Consider the following 18,874-nt stretch of genomic DNA (forward strand, 5'->3'; position numbering starts at 1 on the left):
GGAAAAAAAAATGTACTAGTTTCGGTCAATCAAATAATTCGATTAAAAAAAGTAACCAACCTTTTTTTAGTAATAAAATCAACCAATCTAAATGACACGCGAAAGTCTATTTGACCATAAACGGCTAATTACTTTGGAATTCACATATTCGTTCCAAGCTCTAACAAAAAAAACTTCGTATTGTCAGACTGGTTAAGGCTCGTCTTGACTTTTTTTTATATCGTCATCGGACCGTTTCAATTCAAAGTGCTAAGCAGCTAAATTAGCAACACCTGGTCTGATATTTAAGTTTGATTTTTTTTCAAGTTTGACAATTAGGCCCTTTTCGACCAATTTCTTCGAAGATGAACACTAGATAGTGCAAAATGACACATCAACAAGAAAATAAAATATTTGAATTAAATAGCTAATAATACAAGGAGACACCGTGTCGATGCTCATAAATCGCCACGTGTACCTTTTGCTCACTGGGTCTTCATAGAGTTTATATATGTACATACACAATATCTAGTTGTGTATTTATTGCCAAGAGTAAAACACTTCAACGAACTCCAATGAAAAAGTTTTCAAAGCCTTGATTCCGTTTTATTATCATTATTAATGTTCGTATAAATTTCGCAACTTATTATATAGATCTCATCATCGTGGGATGGTGTGGGACTATTGAATATGCACGTAACATTGCTAAGCACGACACATATTCAAGTCGCAAGTAGATATTTTCAGAATATCATATTGTTTATAATGATGCACATATTATAAAATACGGTTACAAGCAGATTAAAGTAAATGAAAAAAAAAACGAAAATGAAGCTATATAGAGTGTCACGTCGATAAAGACCTGTGCACTATCATTTATGTTAGAAAAATCAACCTTTGAACATTCTAATCGATATATATACCGGTTACGTAATAGACAAATGTCCACTTACATACTTCATTTTATTATTCTTCCATATTCTCGAAAGTAAACGCGAGGCTTCATTTTTTTACCTTTATTTATTAATTTTATATATATTTTTGCAAAATGAAAACGCTATTATTTTAGTTCTATACTTCTATATAGCCAACCCCGAGTCATTTATCATGTGAAAAGCTTTTTAAAATAATTGCAAAGATTTTTTTTATATATATATAACATCAACCTTACATAGATTATGGTAGATAAATAAATATTGCTTAAACCATTAACCAACAAATCATTTGCGAAGTCGTGGCACACAATCTTTAAACAATGAACAAAGAGCGTGTTTCTTTTTTCATTTTTCAAACGCATATATTCATTAAAGGGTCTTGCGATTCACATTTTAGTTCCTAAATGAATGATTTGTAAAACATAATCCTCAAAAAAAAAAGAGACCATTTTGTATTCACATATATAACGTATAATTAATTTACGCAAACATTACAAAAAAATCTTTTAAATCTCAATAATAAAGACATCTCGATATATCTGAGACCTCGTAACAACGAAGTAGTTCCATTTAAACTAGATCTTTTGGAAGTGAAGCCTCAAATTATGTGTTTTTTTTAATGCTTTAGTTATTTTCATAATGTATTGGTTATTTTTTTGTATTTTTTAATACATTCACACTACTACAAATACAGTTTTCCGGTGCGGATGACTTTTGGGTGCGACTTTTTGCACCTAAAAGTCGCACCAAAAAGACTTTAAGGTGCGAATAGTCGGACCCAAAAATCAATTAAGCGCTGGAAAATTTTCGCGAATTTTTTTGAATTTGGGTGCGACCTGTCGCACCTAAATGACCTAAATTTTTCCGCGGCCAAACTTCCCCTTTTTTTTTTTACAAATGTCATTAGTCGCACCCGAAATCACTGACACAAGTCATTGGGTGCGACAGTCGCACCCAAATTCAAATTTCTATATAAAAAGCTGCTCGGTTTTCATTCTACCCGAGCCAAACACCAAAACACTCATTTTCTCTATCTTTCCGAAACTCTTCTGCAATTTCTCCGACCCCCGTCGCCGCCACCACTCCGACCGCCACCACTACCACTCTCTCTCAGCCTCCGACCGCCACCACTACGCTCTCTCTCTCTCTCAGCCTCCGACCGCCACCACTACGCTCTCTCTCTCAGCCTCCGACCGCCACCACTACCCTATCTCTCTCAGCCTCGGACCAGTCCTCCGACGACCAGCCCCGGAGACCCCTCGAGCCAGACTCGATCTGAACCGGCGCGGCCTCTTCCTCGCGCGACCCCTCGAAGCCTCTGCACTTGAGTGTGTGTCCGTGAGTCTCTCTAGCTGCAGCCAAGAAGTCTCAGTCTCAGGCGGCTCCGCTTCCCTCGAATTGAGAGCCTCTCCCTCGTAATCAAGCCGGTTAGCCAATTTTTTGGGTGCGACTATCCGCACCCGAAAATTGAGCGGGTAGACCTTTGGGTGCGAATAGTCGCACCCAAAGGTCAACATTCCCCGCCACATAATGACGGGAAGGCTATTGGGTGCGATTAGTCGCATCCAAAAATTTGGCGGGTAGGCCAACGGGTGCGACTAGTCGCACCCAAAAAATTGGCGAGTAGACCTTTGGGTGCGACTAGTCGCACCCAATGGCCTTTCCACGGGCTTTTTCGCACATCTTTTATGACTTATGGGTGCGAATTTGGGTGCGAAAAACCGCACCTAAAAGTCGCACCTAAAAGTCATGACCATCGGGTGCGACTTTTCGCACCCATGACCTTTATGTGCGAACTTTTGGGTGCGACAAAGTCGCACCTAAATGTATCAATGGGTGCGACTTTTGACTTTTAGGTGCGAAAAAAGTCGCACCCAATGATGTTTTTTGTACTAGTGTCAACACCTAAATGAGAAAGGTGTTACAAACTTTTTCAACATTAATTAAAATATCATATGATTGAAACTCTTACCCTAAAAGCTAGAATTATTCAATCTTTATTTAGCTTTATAAATAAATAAGTTGCTCGAGTTTATAAATATGTTGTAAGTTTAAGGTAGGTTTTATTATTATAAAAATTCATATTTATATGCACATCACGCTTATTATAATATAATGCATGTCATCTCTCTCTGCGAAATTTTTTACGCTTTAAAAATAAGTTCCCTCGTCTTTTTGGGACGTTCGAACACCGAACGTTCCTTAAATTGAAAGAGATTCAGTGGAGAAGTTCTCTCTTCTACAAGTCATTATATGAGATCTCTTACGTGTTATTGATGAGTATTATTATTATTATTTTATATTACAATTATCTAAATTTAGATTTGATTTTTTCACATATCTTTGATTTGTGTGATCTTTAGTTTTATTTTTTAAATATGAATATCATATTTCATTACTGATTTTTTTCTATGGACGTAGATCTTACTTCTTAAAACACAATCGGAAACAAAGTAAAATTAAAAACTAAATGCATGTAAAATGAAAAACTACAACCTATATCAAGTCTTTTATCAATACATATTCTTATTGAAAATACTTTATATCTATGATAATATATATATATATATATATATATATATATATATATATATATATATATATACAAAGGGGCATAGTAGTCAATGGTAGTGCAACAGAAGGAAGGGCGGGATTTTCATGATTCTCCGCCTCTCGCGTTCATACAACGAAACGAAGAAGAGTTAGACCCGATGATCATATTTTATATTTTTTTAATTAATAAAAGATATATAAATAAATATATATATATGGTATATGTATAAAATTATATACATATCTCTCTCATTGAATGCAATTCTCCGGTCAAAACTTTCCATCCCCACGGGATTTCCGTTGTCGTAATAACGCGTTATTTTTTTCGTCTCTTAAACCTACCATAAATCCTACATCTCTCTCACTCCGCAACGAATTCCATTTCTTTCCTCAATTATCATTATCGTCTTTAATTATTTTATTTATCACACCCATTCTTATTTCTTAGAGTTGGACTATTTGTTTCTCTCTCTGTGTCTGTACACTCATAAGCCTCATATCCACCAAAATAGTCAGATATCATCATCAGCTATTTCCCTCGTTTTTCTTCTCACCTGCGAATCAAACAGAAAATAAAAACTAGTAAAGACACAACAAAGTTTTTTTTTTTTTTTTTTTTTTTTGCATTGTCTGTGAGATTGAAACTTGGAATTTGTGGAAGAAGATCATGGGAGCGGTTTGCTCGGGAGGTATGGGACCGAGAAAGCGAAGCGTGAGTAGTGAGAATCGACTGGGATTCTCGGGGAAGCTAAAGACGACGAACAGCTTCGCGAACACGGCCAACGAGAAAGAGTCCAATTTCGATGATAGCTCGTCGCACGACTTCGACGATTCCGTCAAATCGCACCACTTTTACGACCGGAACAACGATCGGAGACTGTCGTTTTCCAGCGAATTGAAGCCGTCAACGCCGGCCAGGATCGCCGCTACGAAGGTTCGTTCTGTGTTCTGTTGATAAGCTTGGACCGAGTCTTTGAATTGAATTGACTAGGTCAAAAGATGTAATAGAAAAGCGTTGAATTTCGAAATCAGCTCTGAATTGAGACAATGGCTGATGATATTTGGGAATTGTTGAATCAGGTGAGCCAAAAGGGGTCGGTGCTGGGAAGAGCCGGGATCGTGGGGCTCGAGAGGGCCGTGGAAGTTCTCGATACTCTCGGAAGTGGTTTATCGACTCTGAACTCCGGCGGTGGATTCGTATCCACGGCGGCTTCGAGGGGAAACAAGATTTCGATACTGGCTTTCGAGGTGGCTAACACGGTCGTTAAGGGCTCGAACTTGCTGAACTCGCTTTCGGACGAGAATATGCAGTTCCTGAAGAAGGAGGTCTTCAGTTCTCAGGGAGTGCAAATACTTGTTTCAACGGATATGAACGAGCTGCTTAGCATCGCCGCTGCCGATAAAAGGTGGTTCATCTTTGTTGATAGAGTTGGTATGTTTATTTAAACTTCTCATTGTATCTATCTGAAGTGGGGGTTTTTTTTTTGGGTGTACATAGGGAAGAGCTTGATGTGTTTTCGCGGGAGGTAATTAGATTCGGTGATCATTGTAAAGATCCGCAGTGGCACAACCTTGGACGGTACTTTTCCGGGTGAGTTTGTGTGTTTGTTTCGGAGTACCGTTTTTGTGGGATATGATGATGATGATGATCATCATCATCATAATTGTGGGCAATGTGAATTGATGCTTTAAGTGCGTGACGATTTCAGATTAGATGCCAATGATTCGAGTCATAAACTACAAAGAGAAGAGGCAGAGATGAAAATGCATGAATTGACCGTTCTTGCTCAACACACTTCTGTAAGTCTTTGCCTTTTTGTAGCTGAATCAGGATTCAAGTAACTGTTAGCTGAGTAAAAAAAAGTGAATCATGTGCTCAACAGTGGTTATATATGTACTCAGTAAACTATTCAAATTCCTCGAGCATATCGTCCATTTTTTCCCCCATATTCCACTGTTCAATTGTTGATTTTTTATATGGTGTCAGCTTCATTGCTATTTATGTTGGATCTGTAGGTTTTTTCAATTGTAAGAACATGTTAGGTATATTGAGGGCGAGATTCAAGCACGCATTTTCATGTCTTTTCAGCTGCTTACTTAGTTATTTGTTTATTTTCCTATTATCCAAATGTGGAGTTTGGAGAACCTAACTCAAGTTTTTAACATGTAGGAACTATATCACGAACTAAACGCATGTGACAGATTTCAACAAGATTATAGGCTTAAGGTCGAGGAAGTGGAAGCCTTGAATCTCCCTCGAAGAGGTTGGCCATACAAACTCTTCTTCATAACCTGCCAATATTCTATGCTCGCATTTTTTTAACACTAACTTATTGATTTATAATTGATGATATCGAGTGTCTGGTGTGGAGAGAGTCCACAAAGCCGAGGGCGGTAATTTTGATAACAGATCACTTTCTTTGTAAATTGTAGGAGAGAGTCTCAAGATTTTACAAAGTGAGTATAAACAACAAAAAAAGCTAGTAAGGAGCTTGAAAAAGAAATCTCTTTGGGGTAAAAGTTTGGAGGAGGTATAACTACTTTTAACTGATTATCACATTCGTTGAAAGGATTGATTGCATTCTCTGGTACCTGAACATATTCACTTCGGGATCGATTAATTCATTTGATTCTGACCAATCTTAGAGCAACTAATTAACATGGTTCTTGATACACAGTTCTGAAACATTTAACGTACTCATTGCCAATCTAATCTACATCCGCCTTTTAGGTTGTGGAGAAGCTTGTTGATATTGTTACTTTTGCACACCAAAGAATCTCAGAGTTGTTTGAAAGATCTGGTATGATCCAATTCACAGCTTGTAATCTGTTGAACATTGAGTTCAATCTTGTAAATAATATATCATCTTGTTGCAGACGTGAAGTTGAGATCATCAGAGAAAAGGAACAACCAAAAAAGGCTCGGTGCTGCGGGTCTTGCGCTACATTACGCCAACGTCATTAATCAAATAGACAGCATTGTAATTTAAATTCTGACCTCAAGTCTCTAATTACAAGTACCAAAACCATACTATAACATCTCCTTTTGTGTTTTTATTTTTTATTTTTTATTTTTTATTAGGCTTCTAGACCAACCTCTCTTCCTCCGAATACGAGAGACGCTTTATACCATGGATTGCCAAACAGCATTAAGACGGCTCTACGATCCCGACTCCAGACTCCTGATGGCAAAGTATACGTACGTTCTATTCTCATCACATTATTATTTTCTTCTCTTGATTCTTTGCTCTATTATTTATTTATATTAAATCCTCTGCAGTTCGCAGTCGCTCAGGTCAAAGCCGAAATGGAAAAAACTCTACAATGGCTTTTTCCGGTTGCCACAAATACCAGCAGGTATGTCAATTGAAGCTCATAATATTATATATAGAAAGAGAACTAGCTTAATATTGTTGTACTACCTCTGGCAGAGCACACCAAGGATTTGGATGGGTTGGAGAATGGGCAAATTCTGGGTCAGTAATCCAATTTCCTTTCTTTCCCTTTTTCTTTTTTGGTTTTCTAAAGCAACAGTCCCTGGAAATGCGAATGACATTTTGGTCCATATACGATTTTTTGAGTAAAATGATCCTCAAATTGTTGATTTGAAGCATATTAGTCATTTTTTAAATTAAAAAGAAAATCATGAATCTCGATCCATAAACAAATTTAAATAGCTTGTTTATAATTTTAAAAGTACCATTACATCAAAATCTTACTCTAAAAATCCAAGTTGTTCAACATTTACATTTATTTAGTGCTTTTAGTCTAGAATATAATTTAACTAGTTATAAACAAGTTACTTAAACTACTAAATATTTTTTTTTAGGAAAAAAAAAGGTACAAAAATGCTATAAATCAAAAGTTTAATGACCATTTTGTTCCCAAAAAAAATTTTTGACGATAAAAATGTCAGTCACGGGAATGTTGCGCTAAAAAAGATTATTTTTATTTTTATTTTTATTATATATGGGGCCAACGAAGTGAGCGTCTCAAAATTTTCATTTCCCACATTTTCAGTCCTGAGTTTGGAAAGGGCATAAATACGCAAAACACTCCAATTCGACTACAGACGCTGTACCATGCCGACAAGCAAAAGACAGATTCATTCATTCTGGAATTGGTGATATTGCTTCAGCACCTGATTCGATTAATCCGACATAAAGACCACAGTGACAACTTGAAGTCTTCTCAACCATCGAGATCGCCGACTCGGAGAGGACTCGACTTGCACAGCAAAATGCAACGGTTTCTCTCGATAGACTTGAGCGATAATAACAAGCCTCACAGAGTTCAACTCTCACAGGAAGAGAGAGACTTGTTGAACGAGGTGCTCGGAAGAAGAAAGAATGTGGTTATGGGGGTTAGCAAAAGCCAGGAATTTGTGATTGCCAGCAAGAGAAAATCCGGGATTTGGGCTCTCAGCAAGAGCACTGGAAGTTCCCCGAATAGAGAAACGGGTTCGAAGAGAAACTTCGAGTACTTTAAGGCCAACGCTTTAGATATCATGGATGGACTAGAATCTTCAATTTAAAGCACGGTTTGAGTCTTCACACGTTTTCTTTTTTTTGGGGGGTACGTTTTCAACATTCTTTCTATTCTAGTTCATACTTTATTTTTGTTGTGGTGTACATATTATTTTTCTGTATATATACAGCCGTTATATGGTTTGAAAATATACCATTGTAATAATTATTATGTTCACAGAGATCTTTTATTTTAGTGGTTTTTAGTTGTGTTGATATGCAATATTTGATTTGCAGAAGTCCCAAGTCTATCTCTTAACTTGCAGAGTTGGGCCAATTACATTATTAATGGGGTTTATAGCGAAAATACCCTATTCTAATAAATAGATTTGTGAAATAGTCGAAGTTTGTCTAAAATTTATGTCTAAAAATACATGAGTTATCGAAGTGAAGCAAAAGATGCAAATACTAGTACCAAGTTATCGGCATCGAAGATGTTCGTAGAGGTATCGAAGTGAAGCAAGATACCGTACATGAACGTTTCTCCTTACAGATAGAAGCACCTATCAAAAGGATACTCTGAAGACTTCCATTATTCATGATGAATCAATAACAACGAATCATAACTTTTTTTTTAATGATTCAATAACAACGAATCACAAGTTTTTTAATGATTTCTTTCACTCGATGTTCAAGTCCGTTTATCTCTAACTTAGTCAATAGAAAGCTATACCACCACTTTTTTTTGGCAATTCGATACTTCCATTTTCCATCATGTTAACTTATCAAGTAGATCAAAAAAAAATATTCAGGAATGAAATTATCTCCCTAGCGGAGTCACACGTTGTATTAAGCTTCAGTAAAATTTTTTTGAAATTTTGATTAATTTTTTTAAAAATAATAAATTATCCATATAAATAGTGAAGAAGACTATTTTAGTTAGCAGGAAAAAAAATATTTTGAGAATGTTCGACTATTTTGGTAAAAATCAAACAATCAATGTACCAAAAAAAAACATAAATTAAATTTTTTGAATAGGGATCAGATGGTTAAGATGGGAGTGTCTTTTGTCGTAACCAGGCTGGAGCAGACACCCATCACGCAAAAATAGCGAGAAAAACCACTCATCACATCCCGTTTCTGCCTGAAGGATCATGGTTTGTACAAATAGTTTTAGAATGTTATATGCAACAATTTTCATTGTATTTCTTCATACTCTATCGATGTGGGACTAATACCACCCACCCACTAGAACTACCTGGCAGGCCTTTTTACCTTTTCTATTAGCAAATGTTTTGAATAGGTGCTTGGAGTTGGAGTGTCCTTTGGACATATCTAGATAATGAATGTAAAGAGTAATCTCCTAATGTAGTTATTTTGTTTTGTTACTTAATGTTTGAGTCATAAAAGAAAATAAAATAAGGTTGACTACAAATCAATATATTTATGTTTTGCATATAACACGTCATTAATTTTTTTTCCAAATTTGATCATCATATATTTATAGGTTTTTGTTGTTGAACTATGTCTTTATTTTTTAATTGGGCAAATATATTTTATATTATTGTTCTCGACTAAGGTAATTCATTGACCTCATCGTAGGCAAGTCCAAGTTGATAAAAAAAAATAATTTTTAGTTGAATAAAATGAATTGGATAAGAGTTTTTATTGATGTATGAGGTGGCTCATAGAGATTACAATAATGATAGTCCTGACTCTTGACCTTTTCGGCTCGAGAAGATACCAATGTTGTATAATTCTTCGAAGTTGAAGACGTCTTTTCTAAAAAAAAAGGCGTATGAGCTTGAATCACGCATGAAATGCGCTTTCCAAAAAATGTCTCGAAGGTCACGAACAATAATACCGTAGGATACGACCGTTCGTAAGGCAGCCGTCACAGCGAGAATTGTGTGCCTACAAAGAGCCACTAAAGGCTTTATGCCCAAGCCTGAGTCCGACCCCAACGTCGATGTCACACTTGTTTGCAAAAGCAACGCGCGAGAGAGTGACAAGTGGCTCCTTAGTGTTTGTTCCATGTGAAACTCCTTCCCACTTACATATTATCTCACTCACAACACATTACTTTGTCATTTAGTGAACAATCAAAGGTAAAACTAACTTTTGTCAAGTAACACTTTAGTTTACAAATGCTTTTTTCAACAAACAATGTGTAGAGAACTCCACACCTCATCACAAATGATTAAGCCATACCAAGGCCTCCAAAATCAAGAGTCGACCAGGCCTACCTTAATGATCAACCACGAAAATTTGAGAAAATCTTATAATATACCACATGCTTAAAACATGACTTTAAATCTCCACGAGATATTGAAGTCTTAGATCAAAACAGTGAATTTCATCTCAAAATCAAATAACAATATTATTTTTAACGATTTTATTTAAAAAAAATAACACTCCCAATTGAGACACACACCAATTTTGTTTCACTAAGAAAGAACGACCCAAAAAGAAAAGAAGAAAACTTTGAGAACATAGATAAGAAAATGGTTTAGAAACGAAGACAGAGAAGATTTGAATTATTTAAATAAATCTAAAATACTAATTTTAGGAGTGTACATACCGATTTCGTTTCACTAACACCAATGACCCAAAATGAAAGAGAATAAAGGATGGAGAAATTGCCCCATTTGCCACCAATTTCATAACATTTTCCCACTTTCCATCAAAAGACTAATTTGGCCCAAAATGCCACCGATGTGTCAACAATGTTGACATCTAATAGTGAATGAAAAAAATGGATGTCAACATTGTTGACATAGATGGTGGCATTTTGGGCCAAATTAGTATTTGGTGGAAAGTGGGAAAATATTATGAAATTGGTGGCAAATTGGGCAAGTTCTCTAAAGGATGTACCTAGCCTTTCTTGAAACCGTCATTGCTGCTCAAGGAAGCACCGTACCTGCTTCTATTGCGACCACTTCCAAACTCCTTACGGAACGCAATAAATAGAGAAAGCAATAGCAAAACGAAAGAGCTTTTCCCGATAACCAAAGAAGTGGTTAAGAAAATAGTGAGAGAGAGAGAGAGAGATAATAATTAATGGAATTTTAATTATTTTACCCAACACGTTGATAGGCACGTGACCATTTTTTTTTTATACTATTTTGACATAAAAAGTAATAAAAGGACTATGCATGAAAATTTGACTAAAAAAAAGATCGAGAATGCAATTTTTTTACTTAGGGTTCAACTTGTTAAAATCTGCTAAAATTGATGGGCCAAAAATATCATTAATTATTTTATTTATTCATTATTTGATCAATTTTATGCGGTTTACGCTATGCTATACACCAATATTTTAAATTTTGAATAAGAATCGGAGGAAGAATCGACAAAAGTTAGCAGTGATGTTGTCTATGATGAAGCTCTAGTGATTCATTTACTTCCTACTAACCCACCCGCATTCCTTCGACACTTTTGTCGTCGCCCCAAGCTGTCATGTTGAATGGCATAAAGCGACTCTAAATGAGGTTTTATCAAATTTTCTCGACTAACCGACCTTATTTACACCCAAATCATCTCTAACTTCGCCGACAACGACTCTTAGGCACACTTTCTCTCCTCCACCGCCATGGACCTCTAAGCCATTGCTTAATCCATGGTCTTCGTGGGTTCGCAATAAATTGCATTTTCATCTACAACATCACTTGCAAGTCCATGATCGACACGGGAATCTACCGTCTTGGCCCCGAGGCTCTTGGTCTCCAAGCTCCCCTAGCCCACCTCGGAGCTTCTCTCCGATTGCTTAAGATGTCCTTATGCACGTTCGTCAATGAGGAGCAATAAATAACACTTCTATAAATATATTAAAGTTTGACATAATAAAAATAATACTACTAATTATATTTTAGATCGTCACGTCTAAATAAATTTAATAAAGTGACCTAAATTTTTTTATTTTATTTATAACTCGATGTGAAGAAGGCAACAAGATCGGCAAAGAAATCTAAATTTCCTTTAGTTGAAAAGATTTAAAAAGCGGCAAGTGTGTTAGAGGGCATTTTAAAAAAAAAAATCAAATTGCACTTATAATTTGTGAGTCATGCCTATAAATTTATAAATTAAAATTAATGAAGCTTAAAACTGCAAACATAATTTATAGAAGTGTTATACTTATACTAAAGTATAATTAGTTGTTAATAATAAAGTTATATAGACATTAAAATAGGAATCAGATGGTTAAGATGGGAGTATCTTGTGTCGTAACCAGGCTGGAGCAGATACCCATCACGCAAAAATAGCGAGATTAACCACTCTTCATATTCCGTTTCTGCCTGAAGGATCATGAATCTAATTGAATTTTTAAAAATAATATATACTACAATTTTCGCTGCATTTGTTTCTTACTTTATCGATGTGGGACTATCCACTCAACTAGTTGCATTTTACTTTATATATTTGTCTACTCTTACTTCCTCTACTTAGCTCAATGAAACCATATCCCCAAGTCTTAACTCTATAAGAATTAATCAAGTATGCTAATTACATACGAAATAAAATATGTTATGCCTTTTTGAATAGTTAAAAAATTTAAAGAAAATCAATTTTAGATAAGACTCCCTTACTTATTGTTTTGGTGATGACTAAAGATAAACAGTTCGATTCTTTTCTATTAGTATTATAAATTAAAGAATAATAACAGTATAGATTTTTTTTTTATTAGCCATATTAATTTGTTACCTATCGTTTAAAGATTTTATTACCCTTCAACAGATTCTCACCCAATGATACCAATATATGAGGAAAAAAAATAAAATAAATGGATGTGATTAATGAGGCAAAACTTAAGAATACACGCAATCGATTAGACCATTTTATAAATGAAAACCAAACATCAACCCAAAAATCTCATAAAAGAAACCATGCTCTAAAAAAAAAATTGCAGATCATAAATGGTAATATGATGATAGTTACAAAATTAATCTCTGAAAACTATAAAAAAATCTCTAAAAAGATACATGATAAATGGTAATATAATGATGGTACATCTACATACACTCAAAATGTATTTGAAAATTGAAATATAGTACTTGCTAATAAATGGTAAATATAATGTTGTTCACTTTTTTAATGTTGATAAATGGTAATATAACGATAACAAATGGTAAGTCTGTCAAATTGTAACGACAATACATGTGGTATATTATAATTGGGGTTGCCGCCTAAATATGTTTTCAAAATTAATATCAAACAATCGTAATTAACTGCTTGCTATTAATGTGGGAAAAAAATTAGTGAATTATTATACCACATAAACGTGCATTAACTATTTTATAGGAAAGTAGATATTTATGCATATTTATTTGTATTTGAAAAAAATATTAATATGAATATGTACTATATTTCAGGAAGTATAGTTTGACATGTATTTAGTCACCTATGAAGACGAATTTGTTGGATTAAAAAAATGTTATTGTTTAGAACATGTTATAATAACTGATAATATAATAAAGTGAAGTAACTTTTTTTTTTTGTAATTTATTTCCAATTAATAAAAATGTCTCAAATAAGTATTATGTATTTGAGACAAAGTCAAATAAAACAAAGTCAATAAATACGTATTACGTATCTTAAACCACATGTAATCGGTTATTCAAAGCAAAATAATAATAATAATAATAATAATAATAATCAATTAAACAAGGTCAAAAAAGATATTTCAACATATTTAAATAAACGCCACATCAGCGAAATGGCTAAATATATAAAAAAATTGAAACGTAGGCTCGTGAAATTCACAAGTTTTAAAAGGCTTAGTTTTAAACAAAACATATTCATATAGTTCAATTATCTTTCTTTATTAATATTTACAAATTAGAGAAGAGGAAGGGTGCACCGAATTCATAAATCGCGTCTCCAAATATTTTTCTATGCATTTATGTCAATAAACGACAAGTATTACGTATCGTTTTATAGAATGGACTACGTTGATTATCGAGCTTGATGGTTAAATGTCGTTTTGTTAAAAAGATTCAAACTCTACCCCCATAACTAATACATCAACCTCAATATATATATATATATATATATATATATATATATATATATATATATATATATATTTGTTTTTGTTTGAGGAAAAGTGTGTTTGTACTTTGTAGCATGTAGATACTACGTATACTCCGACTAAAGGGCTTTCTTTTAGTCCACGTACATGTATAAATAAACCAAAGTGATAGGTACAAAAAAAAAGGAATAACAACAAAGGAACATGGGTGAGTTTTGAATAATATTACTAACATATATACATATATATAAGTCTCTCGCCTTTAAGCGTTTTATGATCAATGTAGAAGAGTAGACGAAACTTCAGTGTCACGCAATTAACCGTATGTAGACCGTCCTTATCCGGGTTCAGCGCTAAAGCAAAGCTCATGAACAAAACAGTCGCGTACAAAGCAACGGATCTCAGAGTCTCACGCTCACGTGTCTCCGGTACCCCTCTCCAGCTTTGTCGGGTTGGGATTTTTCTAAACTCACCGCCCTATTCACTGTAGCTCGACACGTGTCAGTTGTCGACCAAAGCTCTGACAGCTATGTACCTTAACTCACGGCATATGCCATGCTGTCATTCATGTCGACCAATACTCATCTCCTTCCCCCACAACTTATCCATTTTTTTAAGATCCAGTGACAGCTTGTGCATTAAAATAACAAAATAATCTCTCTCTCTCTCTCTCTCATTGAATTAAATAAATCCTAATTCTCACCTCATATACAAGTGGATCAAGATTCCGTGTATTCTGGCAAAAAACCACACTAAACTAAATTACATAAATTAAAATAGATATACTTTTAGTTATGTGGGTCCCATTATCCACTAATGTTTGTTTATAAGGAAAAAAAATAGTGAAATGTTTTTTCTTTCATAATTCATCGGATACGGTACTGTGCTTTTTTTTTTTCGTGGAGGATTGTTTTTTTTAATATATATACATAGAAGGGTCTAAATCACAGACACGGAATTTCTAACAAATATCATATCCAATTCATATTTTCATAGAAAATAAGTAGACAATATTAACTAGACTTCTTTTTCCCTGAGCTAATCCAGGCAATAGTAATTATTAATAATAACTGCAAAAATTTATGTCCTGGCCCTTCGTTTGACATTGAGCTGATTTCGACGTTCCTCATCCACAATTTATTTATTCCAAATAAATTTTGTGGACCACAAGCAAGACCCTAGTTTCTTATTGGCTACCTTATCAAAAAACAAAGAGCCAATCCTTAATAGTACACACGTATTGCACATGGTTGTGTTTCGTGACTCTGAACCGTGTCATATTCACTAATTAATCACAAATTTAGTATAAGATAAGAACAATATTTCACCTCCCAGCAGCAGTGACGGAGCCAGAAAAGCCCATCAAGGGGGGCTAATTTGAAAAAAAAAATTCAGGGGGGGCTTGATTGTAAAAATTTTATAAAAATTGGGCCAAAAGTATAAATTTTCAAGGGAAAAAAATGTAATATTTTTTTAAAATGGGCAAAAAGTGCAAAAAAACAATTTTTGAAGGGGGGCTTAAGCCCCTGGCCTTAGCTGGCTCCGTCACTGCCTCCCAGGAAGTTCGGCACAGTGCTAATTAAAAAAAATAAATATATATATATACCGCTTGTCTACATCCAAATATAATTACGTCCACTACTTTATTTCCTATGCCTTTAAAAAAGAAAAATGAACGGATGTGCTAGTGAATTAGTGGTTATATTTTTAATCCACACGTAGACGAGAGCAAGATATTATTGGAGAAGATTATAATATAAAATAAGATGAAAGTGGCAAAAAAAAAAAAAAAGGTCTAGCGAATGACAGACCACAATTCCGCGGCGTCACACACACAGGTTTACATTACAATCAATGCTGACGTGTACTCGGAGAGAAGATTCTATGGACACTGACGGTTTTGTGAGTCAGCTCTCACACAGCATTTGAAACAAACGGATAAGACTCGTAATAATATCATTCGCTAACCACACTCAAACTTAACCATGGTTAAGTTCCGCTTCCCCAAATCACCGTCTTTCTATAAAGCGAAACACATTCTTTCCAAATCCAGAACACACACACATACACACACTCGCACAAAAAAACGCTAAAAATCAAATCAATCGATCGAACGAACAAACAAGCAAACAGAGAGAAGATGATTTCATTCGCATCACCATCGATTACACACGCGTCGTTTCTCGCGGTCAAGTCTCGGCCGTCGATCTCCACGGCCGGATCGTCGCGGCGAGTCTCGGCGTCGTACGCGTCATCGACCGTGGAGAGGCCACGCGCCGGGTCGGACTCGCTGTACGAGGTTTTAGGGATCAGGATGGAGGCCACGTGTCAGGAGATCAAGAGCGCGTACCGGAAGCTGGCGAGGGTGGTCCACCCTGACGTGGCATCTCCGGCGAACGGCTCGGCCGTCGAGGAGTTCATAAAGGTCCACGAGGCGTATTCCACGCTCTCCGATCCAGGAAAGCGCGCCAACTACGATCGAGCCTTGTACGGACGACAATGGTCCGCCAATACGACACTGCGTTCGAGTTCGGGGTTCTATGGCGCTTCTTCTTCTTCAAGGCCTAGAACGTGGGAGACCGATCAGTGTTGGTAGAGAAAGCGTGGCGTTGTTTGTATATAGGAAATGACTTTCTTTTAGATTAGTATCATAGTGTAGCTCTGTTCATAATTATTTACTTATACGCTATGAGCTAAATTGGAGTGGACTAATTTAACATATAATACAAAAAGTATGTTGTTTTTAGTTCATTTGGGCTGTCGGTGCCCATGGTGTGTTGATTATCGGAGAAATTATTTTAGCGCCGGAACTTCGAAAAATAATAATAACGCCAGCACCGACTTTTGAACTTTAATCTTAGAAATACCTTAACATCGTTAATTTATATATTTTTTTAAATCCATATGTTGCGTGTTATGTCGTCAACGAGACTTCAATAGACAAAACGACTAGCTCTTGAGTCATCTCCTTAATAATCATCTACGATAGTCACCTCTTTGAGGGCCACCACGTCCTTGAGTCATCTTCTTAAAAGCCACACCTCTCCTAGAGAACTAACTTCAAGATTGCCCAAGCTCGCCAAAGTCCTATAAGATACATTCTCGAACATCACATTGAGTTTTCACAAGGCAAACACATGCCAAAATTTTCACTCTCTCTCTCAAATTCTAGAGATAAACTTAGACCCCTACCTTACATCTAACTCATTGAACTAATATTGAATGTCGGGGATCGAACCTCCACATCCTCTTAGTGGATTCTCTTGTCTATTTTCGGCAGCGAAGATTGGAAAACCAACTTTATGACGAAGAGAAAGCCAAGACCGGTAGCTACCAACCTCACCTTGATTGTCTTTCTGGCACTTGGGAGCTAATTATTGCAATTTTACCATGCACGAAAGTGCATGCGTCGCAAAATAGTAAATTCTATAAAAGTACGAGTGCCGAATCCCACAGTAATGCTAGCGAGTTTATCTAACATGCAAATTGATCCCAATAAGATTCTCGATCGATTTTAAATCGAAACTTAATTAGTTAAAGACGCGAAAGTAGTAAAATCACGTGAATATAACGCTAAAGCAAGAGTTTCGATTTTACCGTAACCGACTAGGTCGAAGACTATCAAAATTATTCACAAACATCTCTCGAGTTATCTAGCAAACTTATGCAATTGACGGATTATTATTCAATCGACATCTAAACCTATTAATACAATCACACACAATAAGAGCAAGAGTACAAACGACATCTAAAAGCAATGTCAAATGCACTCAGTGTATGTATGTTTTTAATACCCTTTGATAATATATATTAGTTAAATTTTGAACAATATGATTTAATAGTAAATTGGGAAAGATTAAATTAGAGTTAATTAGTTTCTAATAAAATAAGGATAAGGCGTTGAAAGATGTTTGCGTATAAGATTAGTTGTATCATTTTGAAATTTATGAAGAAAAAATAAGCGAAAAATTAAATTTATGTCACTAAAATATTTTTCCTAAGCTCTAATAATAAAAATAAATAAGATAATTTTGAAGCAATTCGAAACTTTTGCCCTAAAAAACGAGGGAACACAACCCAACAAAACAAAATCTGTAATAAGATTCAAAACCAGAATAGTCATTCTGCGAAGCATTTTGTTTCGGAAATATATGAATTTCCAACCCCATTCTCGACTGTACGCTTATGCCTTCGCTTCGTTTCACTTCTCACCACTGCCCGAGAACTCATTTTGTTGCTGCTGCTCCTCCGCCGCAAATGTCTACGCCGATGGCCTTCCCGATTTTAAGGCAACGATAGGCAAAACTGACTGCGTATTGATAATCATTTTATAAGCAATTTTTTCCTCTCTTTCAATGTGGAACTTTTTTTTCTGCGATCTTTAACATTTGAATTGGATGTAACTATTATCTGCTATGGCAGTAAACTATTGTTTGAATAATATTATATCCAAGGCTCAAATATTGGTTTTCTTTATAGATTTCTTTTCTTGATATCTTTTTCAATATAAAAATAAAGATTCTTATTTTCTAAGTGAGATTAAAAGTTGCCGCCGACTTTATACTTTATAGACACTTAATGTGCATTTTTATTTATTTATTATTTTATAGAAAAAGCCGTTTGAAATAATTTGATAGCCTCTCTCTCTCATAATTATAATCCAATTATTCAAGTATTAAAAATACAAAAATTAGGAAAATAGCCAACTTAAATATTAAACATTGCTAAATAATTAACGTTTGGTAAATTTTAAATAAATAACCGTAAATAATGACGTTGCTTAATATATGGAGGTGATTATTTATCTAAGATTTATGTATGTGAATACATGAACATTATTTACCTAAGGTTTATCAAACGTTAGCTATTTAACAGCGTCAAATGTTTAAATTGTCTATTTTCCTAATGACCCT

General features: G+C 35.1%; 2 protein-coding genes and 2 non-coding genes across 5 annotated transcripts; 2 read left to right on the plus strand and 2 right to left on the minus strand.

Annotated features, from left to right (window-relative positions):
• The first annotated feature begins 3,732 nt into the window (after positions 1 to 3,732).
• LOC149392461 (protein PSK SIMULATOR 2-like) lies at positions 3,733 to 8,195 on the plus strand. Of its 2 annotated transcripts, XM_089620458.1 has the most exons (13): positions 3,733 to 4,065; positions 4,132 to 4,401; positions 4,548 to 4,873; positions 4,966 to 5,058; positions 5,177 to 5,267; positions 5,638 to 5,731; positions 5,901 to 5,998; positions 6,199 to 6,268; positions 6,345 to 6,448; positions 6,550 to 6,666; positions 6,748 to 6,824; positions 6,899 to 6,943; positions 7,488 to 8,195. In XM_089620458.1, exons 2-13 carry the CDS (start codon positions 4,135 to 4,137, stop codon positions 7,999 to 8,001), a joined length of 1,896 nt encoding a protein of 631 aa, XP_089476584.1. In that variant the 5' UTR covers positions 3,733 to 4,065; positions 4,132 to 4,134; the 3' UTR covers positions 8,002 to 8,195. The 2 variants fall into 2 exon arrangements, with proteins under 2 accessions (XP_089476584.1, XP_089476583.1); XM_089620457.1 differs by having other exon boundaries at positions 3,733 to 4,401.
• Positions 8,196 to 8,970: 775 nt separating this feature from the next.
• Positions 8,971 to 9,069, minus strand: LOC149392462 (small nucleolar RNA Z279/snoR105/snoR108). Its single transcript, XR_016300427.1, has one exon. It is a non-coding gene; the product is annotated as a small nucleolar RNA Z279/snoR105/snoR108 (small nucleolar RNA).
• Positions 9,070 to 12,121: 3,052 nt separating this feature from the next.
• LOC149392463 (small nucleolar RNA Z279/snoR105/snoR108) lies at positions 12,122 to 12,220 on the minus strand. The gene has a single exon (XR_016300426.1). It is a non-coding gene; the product is annotated as a small nucleolar RNA Z279/snoR105/snoR108 (small nucleolar RNA).
• Positions 12,221 to 15,978: 3,758 nt separating this feature from the next.
• On the plus strand, positions 15,979 to 16,712 carry LOC149392464 (chaperone protein dnaJ 11, chloroplastic-like). The gene has a single exon (XM_089618501.1). It carries the CDS (start codon positions 16,102 to 16,104, stop codon positions 16,555 to 16,557), a length of 456 nt encoding a protein of 151 aa, XP_089474627.1. The 5' UTR covers positions 15,979 to 16,101; the 3' UTR covers positions 16,558 to 16,712.
• The last annotated feature ends 2,162 nt before the right edge of the window (positions 16,713 to 18,874 follow it).

Source organism: Urtica dioica, chromosome 7, assembly GCF_054948205.1.
Source record: "Urtica dioica subsp. dioica isolate 48M chromosome 7, U.dioica_male_clone48M_v1_H2, whole genome shotgun sequence".
NCBI classification, from domain to species: Eukaryota; Viridiplantae; Streptophyta; class Magnoliopsida; order Rosales; family Urticaceae; genus Urtica; species Urtica dioica.

Coding starts and splice junctions, on each gene's coding strand:
- LOC149392461 (XM_089620457.1), top strand. CDS start 4,135: ATGGGAGCGGTTTGCTCGGGAGGTATGGGACCGAGAAAGCGAAGCGTG. Junction 5,268..5,637: donor TTCTTGCTCAACACACTTCT/GTAAGTCTTTGC, acceptor TTTAACATGTAG/GAACTATATCACGAACTAAA. Junction 5,999..6,198: donor GGGGTAAAAGTTTGGAGGAG/GTATAACTACTT, acceptor TCCGCCTTTTAG/GTTGTGGAGAAGCTTGTTGA.
- LOC149392464 (XM_089618501.1), top strand. CDS start 16,102: ATGATTTCATTCGCATCACCATCGATTACACACGCGTCGTTTCTCGCG.